The 9,564-nt window shown below is 35.9% G+C and overlaps 1 protein-coding gene across 2 annotated transcripts; it reads right to left on the reverse strand.

Moving 5' to 3' along the window:
• Positions 1 to 3,864: 3,864 nt before the first annotated feature.
• LOC117106485 (CD63 antigen-like) lies at positions 3,865 to 9,178 on the reverse strand. 2 transcript variants are annotated; one of them, XM_033247845.1, is made up of 5 exons: positions 9,008 to 9,178; positions 7,484 to 7,681; positions 6,742 to 6,915; positions 5,952 to 6,068; positions 3,867 to 4,962 (listed from the first exon to the last, which is right to left on the reverse strand). In XM_033247845.1, the coding sequence occupies exons 1-5, from the start codon at positions 9,101 to 9,103 to the stop codon at positions 4,723 to 4,725; spliced, it is 825 nt and encodes a 274-aa protein (XP_033103736.1). In that variant the 5' UTR covers positions 9,104 to 9,178; the 3' UTR covers positions 3,867 to 4,722. The 2 variants fall into 2 exon arrangements, with proteins under 2 accessions (XP_033103737.1, XP_033103736.1); XM_033247846.1 differs by lacking the exon at positions 5,952 to 6,068 and having other exon boundaries at positions 3,865 to 4,962.
• Between the last annotated feature and the right edge of the window lie 386 nt (positions 9,179 to 9,564).

Here is a 9,564-nt window from a genome sequence, read left to right on the forward strand (position 1 = left end):
GCCGATCTTAAACTCTTATATAGGGTGATGTATGCAAATTAAGGCTTCAGCTAGGGACATCATTGTGATTGGCTAGATAAGCATATGCGCGTCTGTAAAAGCTTAGGAATTGTTCTTTCCGCCAAAAACTATTGCGGACGTAATATTTCCAAGTCTGCTGTGCAGCAAAGTAAATTTCAGCGGACTGATTTTTGCTTTTGTGGATTACATTTGGCAAGTAATTATGAGGCCAAAATCAGTCCGTTGGACCGATTTTTGCCCCGGACCAAATTTTTCCTGACAGGCCTACTTACCAGCCTTAATGTGGATGGAAAATGCTTCCACATTATGACTATTATGTTGCAACTATTATGTGGGTTTAATGGTTCAATTTATATAAAAATTTTTGGCCAACAGTGTGTCATTTTAATTTTACGCTTGTGTCTACTGTGTGGACTGCATCATGAAATGAGTTTGTCTATGTTTACTTTTTGCTTTTGAAAATAAAAAAAAATGTTTGGAAATACAGAGAAATATAATTTCATTTAGTAGTAATTTCAAAAATTATACTTGTTTAGCATCACCACCCACCCCACTTTTTTCTCAACCCCTAAAACAAAGAAAAAATCAACGAGGCATGCAGGCTACCTCAATTTTGTTAATTTAAAACAACACGGTCCAAGAAATGCTAACCAGAATCATAACAACCATAACCTGGAAAACAATTCTGGATTAGAAGAGACAAATGAACCAGCAGCAATGCGGAACAGTGATGAATGGAGGATCCATGCTAGGGCTCGGCTCTCTATAAACACGGTACATAAAGCGAAGTATAAGGAGACTAGAGCACAATGCCAAGGTAGGCCTTCCTACGGTAGAGTGTAGCAGTTAGGGGCTATTGCGATAAATTTCTGTTAATTATAAATATTCATAACCGAACTCAGTGTAGCGTGACAGCTAATGAGTTCACATTATGCATGAGACGAGGAATAAGAGACCACCAAGTAAAACGCCACACATGTATGGGCGGCCATTATGGTCAAATTAGAAAACTCAACAAAGGACAAACTCAACATAGTACAAACTCAACAAAGAACAAACTCAACAAAGAACACACTTAACAAATAAAGACAAACTAAAAAAAAAGATTTCCCATCCAACAAATTACAACCAATCATTAGCATACACCACCAGCGAGCAAAGAACAATTTCCCATTTAGACATTCCCTTCCAACAAATTAATACTCGTCATGAACAGACAGATTCATCATGCAAGTTTCACAGCCGCCACAGCCCAGCCAAGTACAGTTTGCCATTTGGAATCTCTCCCAACAAACTAAAAAACCGGCCATCAAAGAACTCGGCCAAAAAAGAACAACGTTGAAAGGCAGCAACATTAGAGCATTGCATTAGTAATTCGAATCGCATTATCTTACTTGAAACCCTGGTATAGAAGTAGTATTACCGCCATGCTCAACGATAATTAATTAGTAAGTATAATCATGATATGCACATCATATTTGCAATAGGCATATTAATTTGAATAGGTCAATGAATCTGGTTGCAATTTAAAAGTCGTTAATCCCGGTGTTGAGGGCGACTCAAAACAGGGAAAGCTAATATGTATTAATATTTTTTCTTAGGTATTTGGGGACGTACTGAGTATGTGGTATGATCAAAGCAGGGCAAAACGTCACTCCTGTGATATTTTCCTGACGCAAACTTATATTGATATAGGATATTAATCACTGGCAAAAACAAACTTAGAACAACATTCCTATTACTCTACAGTATAACGGTATAAAATATAGTTTAAAATTCAGAAATGCGAAAGCCCATTTCCCGGCAATTATTGGATCCACTTTTGGTACAGTGGCTAATTTAATTGTGTAGGATATAATGTACCTCCAATTTGAGACCCCTCTAATTCGGGGCCACTTTTTCAGAGAGCCAAATAACAATCTTCAATATTTTACACAAAGCTAGAAGTGTATGCCTATAAAGAAAAAAGTGTCTGTTTTTAGTTCAACATACTAATGTTAATCGTAGGTAGGCTTTAAACAATTTCTTAGATGCATCATGTGCACAACCAAATAAAATCGGCTCGGCTCTCTCTCGCTGCACAATCCTCTCGACCTCCCAACTCAGTGCACATATTCTGGATAAAGATCTACTCTGCAAAATTTGGATTAAACGCCTGCTAGTGAACTTAAATATCAATTGTGCTGTTTTTATTTATTTATTTTTTATTTAAAACATCTTTAGGCAGGATAACATATAGAGGCGAGACCTTACCGCTGTTTTACAATATGGTCCTGCAAACACATAGTAGGCCTAACAAGAACAACACAAAAAGTAACCAGCACAGTACAATAAAATAAACAATATTTGGTGGAAAACTATCCCCGCCGGACACCAACCCGGTACTTCTGAGTCAAGGTTTCGGGGCCAGAACGGCTCAAGTTTAAGCCGGCTCAAGGTTAAATGTTACTTGTCCGTCTTCTAAACGTATGTACCTTAATCTTTTGTTCCTGTTTAAATGTGTGAATTCGTTTGATTGTAACCTTATCTCCTATTTCTTATTTAAAGTTCCTGGTCGTCGTCTTCGTCAACGTGATTTATTTTCTGTTCAGTTTTGTTAATGTCTATAAAAATGGTTTTATTTCACGATTATCTAGTTTGCATAATGATTTTGTTACAAAATGTCCTGAAGTTGATATATTTTCTAATTCTTTAAATATGTTTAAATATCACCTTAATAATCATATTTCTCATTAGTGCTGTATGTTTTTAGTATAATTTGTAAATTTTTAAAGTGTTATTGAAACGTTATTTTAATTGTAATTATAAATAAGTTTTAGTAATTTTACATATTTATTGTAAATATAGCAATTATAAATATAATTATATAATTATAGAAATAATAATAATAATAATAATAATAATAATAATAATAATAATAATAATAATAATAATAATAATAATACTTATCTTTTTATATCTTGTGATTTTATTGTATTGATTATATTTTTGCTGTTTATTACAATTTTCGCCTGTAAGTGGGAACGAAGAGTTCCTGTTGGACGATTGAAATAAAAAAAAAATAAATAAATAGAAGCTTAAATACAACTTAACTAAAATATGGTAAAAACTATCCTCCGCCGGACACCAACCCGGCATTTCTGAGTCAAGGTTTCGGGGCCGGGATTATAAGATAGGACAAATACTGTACAATTACTTAAATAGATAAAAATGGTAGAAACTATCCCCCGCCCATCTGTTGATATAGACGTATTAAAACTCGTAAAGAAGTGTATGGTATTTCATCGTCGTTGGCGAATATACGTAATCCTTTTAACCCACGGATTATAGGATATATATACGTATTATTTGTGAACAAAACGTTGTATTATTTGCGATACCAGGTTGATCTGTTGATGTAGGTGTACTTGAAACATCCGCGACTGACGAAATTTTCAAACTACGAATCTTTTGATTTATTTCGTTGTAATTTTATTTATATCTAGATTAAATACAATATAAACATTCAACAAAATACAGGTCTGAGAATGCTCAAAATGTGATTGTAGTTAGTCTTTCAAATATCACTTTAAAAATTACATATAATACCTTACAGTTATGAAAAAAAAATTAAATAATACAATTATAGAAAAGTAATTAAAAACAATATTAAATAAATAAAATAAGTGCAAAACAATTTAACTCAGGAATAATATTATATTTTTAAAAATAACTGAAAACAACAATAGAATACACACACATAGGCCTATATATAGACTGTCTCTTATACACATCTAGATGTGTATAAGAGACAGAAAGAAATGCAAGAAAAGTAAGAGGGAAGAAGGAGAGGGATGGAAAAGAGTATTTATCCAGTCCCAAACCGAGTTAGATTTTCTTGCAATGCATACTGGCTGATCTGGGGGATCAGGGGTGCTGACTCCCTCCCTTAGGCTAAAAAAGGAAAAGATAAAAAAAAAGGGAAAAGATGAAAAAATATAACAGATGGACCGGTTTTTTCTTATTTACAATAAGAAAATTCAATTCAATTTTTATTAATGTATTTTTTATATAAATTTTATATATATTTTATTTATTCCATTTTTATCATTTTAATTTGGTTTTATGTCTGGTGCTATGCTTTTTATCCATTGTTTTCTTTTATGTTTGTGTTGTGAATTTCTTGAATTTTGGTGTTCTGTTTTAAAATTTTTAAACAATGATTGTAATACATTCATATACAGTCTTTGGCTGTCTGTTTGTAATTTTTAATTTATTTTTTTATCTGAATAAAGAATAACGACCTTGAATACAAAATTAGAAGTCGGGAAAGCTCATTTTCCGCCACCTAGAAATCAACATATTCTCAGGGGAGGACCCCGACCCCCTTTTCTTTTTGGGGTTCATCGATCCATGGAAAAGAGAATACGTGCAACGTATACCGGTACACACATAAGGCCTATTTTCTGTAATAAGAATAGAGAATAATTTACCTGACCGTTTTCAAGGGAGAAAACCTTGAAATTTGAAGAACTTAAAAGTCAATAAAAAAAAAAACACTTCTGAAGTCGGGAAAACTCATTTCCCGCCATTTAGAAAAAAAAATTTTCCTGGGGAGAACCCAAACCAACCTTTCTCTTTGTGGTTTATTGATTCATGGAATCGTTTTCAAAAGAGGAAAACCTTGAATTTTGTAGGACTTAAAAGTCATAAAAAGACACCTCAAAAGTCAGGAAAGCTCATTTCTCGCCATCTACGAAACGCCGCCGCCGCTGCCGCTGCTGCTGCTATTATATCATAATTACCAACATCATTATCATTATGGGTACATTCTTTACCAAATGTTATGAAAAAATAAATAAACAGAAAGTATATTACCAGAAAAATACCGACTAATAGTAGTATGGAACTAACGATATAGTAGATGGATGAAAGCGACTCTCGTGCAACATCAAAGCAACCCTGTAAAATACAAAACATTAGTGACCAGAAGGGGAGTAGGGAATGTGTTGACAGGGAGGCGGGGTCGGGGGTGTGAAGTTAAGTTGAGAATGCTCGATGATAGCTGGCAAAATAAGGTGGTATGAGGTTTGGCTTAGAAAATGTTCAGTAAAGCCGGTTACTCACTGCGTGCGACGGCGACGCGACGGCAACGCGACGGAGAATGCACGCGAAGACTCGGACCCAACGGATCGTCTTTTTAATGAGGATCCGTTCAGATTTTACCACTGACAATCAGCAGACGGCGTTGCGTCGTCTATCGCTCGCCGGAAGCAAACAGTAGGTGTGGCGAAAACTGTCCAGAATACGGGCTGTATGGGGGCGCTGTTGTTCAGAATACGGCAGAGCCATCTATCTACGGCTCTGGAATACGGGCTTTCTCTGGGCTGCATGGGGGCGCTGTTGTCCTGAATACGGGCTTTCTATGTCCAGAATACGGGCTGTATGGTGGCGCTGTTGTCCAGAATACGGGCTTTCTTACGTCATATTCTATTTTTAGAGGCTTTCTCTGTCCAGAATACGGGCGGTATGATGGCGTATTCTGGACAAATTTCACAGCCCGTATCCCGGACAGAGAAAGCCCGTATTCTGGACAACAGCGCCCCCATACAGCCCGTATTCTGGACAGAAAAAGCCCGTATTCTGGACAGATTTCACCAACCCGACTCGAAGTAAATGAGGATTTGTCGTGCGACGGTCGTACGACCGTCTTACGACGCAGTGAGTGTCCGGCTTAAGGGTCATATGAATGTACGAACAATAATAATAGGTCTAGTGCTTGAGTGGTCATGATGGCTTCCTTTTTATTTGTTCAATCGTGGTAAATATACATGTTTTCTTCGGCATTAATGGTGCGAGTCTTAAAACTTGTCTAATAAAAATTCACCGCGGGATGTATTGATCACGTAAAAACAGAATGAAGAGAACAAATGACGTAAGTGTAACTGTACCTTGCTATTAAATGTAGGATCTGATACATTTGTGGTGCACCCATTCCCGTTACTAACACAGCACGAGTCGGGAACTATTTTCCAATCTTTACAGCTCTGAATTCCACAACAATTCTCCTACAAAAACGAATAGAGGTAGCATTAATTCAGAATTTCTCGCGCAGTAACATTGTAAAGGATGTATTTTGTAAAAGTACTCCTGTGTCCTTTTTTTTAAAATTCAACTTTTAGATTTTTCTCTTTATTATTTATTTTTTTCATTTTTGATTATGATCATTATGATCATTATGATCATGATGATAAAGAATTAACAATAATAATATTAAGGATGATATTTTGCTTTACCTATTTAGATATAACATTAGTTAAATACTAATTCGGGTGGAAATCGAACCCACGACCTCCAGATAACTAGCGTAGAACCACTAAGCGGAAGCTCGGTGGTCTACTGGTTATGACACCAGGCTAGGTATGTGGTGGTGGGTTCGATCCCCACCCGATCCATTTGCGAGCTTTTTTTCACAATTATTTTGAGAAAGTACTAAGCATTCAGTCCGATAACACGTCAGTATGCAAAACATTCCTATTATGTCCTGTCGGAAAAACAATATTATTATTTATTTATTCGGGTTGTCTATGTGTTTGCCATTAATATGTTTATGCATGTGCTGCAAATTTCAGAGTAATATTTCAATGTCTGTTCCGCATGGACTGTACTCAATGAAGAATAGGTATATTGTAATAATAATGGAAGGGAAATGCAAACAAAAATCATGAAATAGATTCGTACCACTATTTGTAATTCATCCCATTGACTTGTATACTGCTCGAACCCAGGCTGTCCATATTTGTCCAAGTGGTGTATACTAGTCGGGCTTGACAATGACTTCTGACTACTGAGCAAGAAAATGACAATGCTTACGACAATAACGATGATAAACAGAAGCAGATGCATCTTGGTAAACTGAAGTAAAATAAAAAAAATAGTTACAATTTTTTTAGTAATGACAACAATGATGATAAAAAGAAGCGTGGTTTTTTGGGTAAAGATACCTGCTTTACACTTACAGAGTCCCAGGTTCAAATCCTGACAAACTAGACTTTTATTTACCAGAATAGACATGAAATCTAAACATAAATGAACACAAAAATGAAAGTTTTAGTATCGAATTAAAAGTAAGCGAAATCTTGAAATTAATCAGAAAAGAACGTGCCATCGATGCTTTAAAAATACGAATATATAGGCCTATTCAGTATAATTTATTTAGTAATTCTATCACAACAATAACAATTACTATTCACATTGCAGTATCCGCTGCTTACTTGAGCTCTAATCTAAGCCCTGGCCATCAGGCACAAGCTCGAAGGTATGATGCAAGGCTAGTGATCAAGAGATCATGGGTTCGAGTTCTTCCCGAGAACAACTTGCGAACTCTTCACTTGCAAAAAAAAAATAAATAATAATAATAATAATAATAATAATAATAATAATAATAATAATAATAATAAATAATAGAGACCTACTTACTTACCAAGATCACAGAAGACTTGAATCGCTTTGAATATGCATAGCAACCATAGATTGTCATGATAAAAAGAGCAAGTCCTAACACTGCTGTCACTATTACGATGGCATTAATGCTGTCGGTATCTACTACAATGCTGTAGACTTTATCACGATATGCGATACCGATGTAGGCACTTGTTATTTCACATGCTAGTCCGATGATCTGTGATGAAAAGCGAAATAATACATTAAAAATTATGGCGTAGGAAAGGGGTGGAATAGGGTGGGGGTTGACTGGAGAAGCTACATTCCAATCTAATTGTACTTGGGATGGTTGCGCCACCGATTCTACTGTGTTCCTCGAAAGCGATGGAGCAGACGCTTATCGGGGAATGCTATGTTTCTGTTGAGGAAACCTTCATTTTACGTTTTCCCCTGGGCCGGGCTTCCATGGGTGTGCGTTGCCACAAAACAATGATTAGATCAGTTCCCTTTTTAAAGATAAGACTATGTGGAGCTATTTGTACTACTGGTTGGGTTGGATTTCTTTAGTGTAATACACACTAAGAATCACTTATTTCCCTTGGGTCCGTGGGTCGTGGGCAGTGTATCGGGAGAAATTCTCTAATCTTCTCCGAAGGTTGTACCTCGTTTTTTAACGTGCACATGAGCCATTTTGCACAAGTTTTATCCAAAAATCGGCGCACTTTTGATACTTGTATTTTAGCCCTCCAGCTGAACCAAATGGAGAGCATTGATGGGAATCGTACAGGGGACAGTGCCTACCACCAGTTTAACCGCCTGAGCTGCTGCTCTCTATAATAGTACTGCCTATTGTATTCTAAAACAGGCTGTGTTCACATCGTTTTTAAAAATACTGTAATTAAATTTAGCTATAATGAATGACTGATAGATCTAAACTAAACTACATTACAATACCGAAATTTGTTCCTTCATATTGGTGATTAGGCCTATATTTCCTATCATTAGCTATAATCTGGTAAATTATTCACAAGGAAGTCAAGGATATTATACTATGTTCAGCTAAATCAAGGAGTTATTAACAACCCTTGGCTAGATCTATTATAATACTTTCACGGTAAGCAGAACATTTATATGCGATCATACTGCAAAACTTATTTCAAAATAGGCCTATATCTACTGTCAAAATTACAAAAACATCATACGCTACATGTATTATAGAGGATATGCTATCGAAGGTCATTCAGAACTCAATAAAGCTTATTTGGCCGGAAGCAGATTGTATCAAAATAATATTTTCTTTTGTGCATGGTGGTTGTAGTAGAGGTAATAGTAGTAGTACAGTATAACGATTTGTTCTCCTTTTCTTTCAAAAATATTCGGGATCCATGCAGAATGTAAACATTCATGTAGGCTATTTAATCGTGGTAGCTTTACACAGGATACAGCACCTTAATTTTATTATCGTCAATGTTCAATAAAAACGGGGAAAAAGTTGAATTATTTATGATGGGAGGAATCCTGTAACTCTGAAATTAAAAAAAAACCAAAACTGGAAAATACTCACAAAATACAGAACGTTGAAGAAAATCAAACAACAGAAAAGCTGCAGTTGAACCCGGGGTGACTGGCCGGGTTGTTCCACCGATGATAAGAAACTCATAACGATACTTTAGAAGGCTACTGCAGTATGTCTATGCCATAGATACACTAACCTAACGTTATACTTCGAAGCGGAATAAATTTGTGCTTAAATTTTAGGTTTTGACGGATCTCTTTTGTTATCTTTATCAATAGAATAGTAGAGAGGCATTCAACCGTTGATTTACATCAAAAGAATGAATATAAACGTTGTTCTAAATCTCAAGTATCAATGCCACACAGTCAAATGAAATTGGAATTCGTAGGAATGTTTGTAACGTAATATTGAAAACAGTGCCGTTGGAACCGGTACCGGCTTCATCCGGCGACGCATGTATCATGCTCGGGGTAGGCCTACCTCAGCACAACCCCACCCCCTCTTCTGAGGTTGAAAAATAAATAAAAAGAAAGACTGATTAGCAAGATGATTGCAGTTCCGCTGTTCAGACAGCACCAAAACACTCTTATGTCTTAGAAAACAAC

The sequence above is a fragment of the Anneissia japonica genome, unplaced genomic scaffold (genome assembly GCF_011630105.1).
Source record: "Anneissia japonica isolate Jap-2015-1 unplaced genomic scaffold, ASM1163010v1 scaffold287771_len54443_cov95, whole genome shotgun sequence".
NCBI classification, from domain to species: domain Eukaryota; kingdom Metazoa; phylum Echinodermata; class Crinoidea; order Comatulida; family Comatulidae; genus Anneissia; species Anneissia japonica.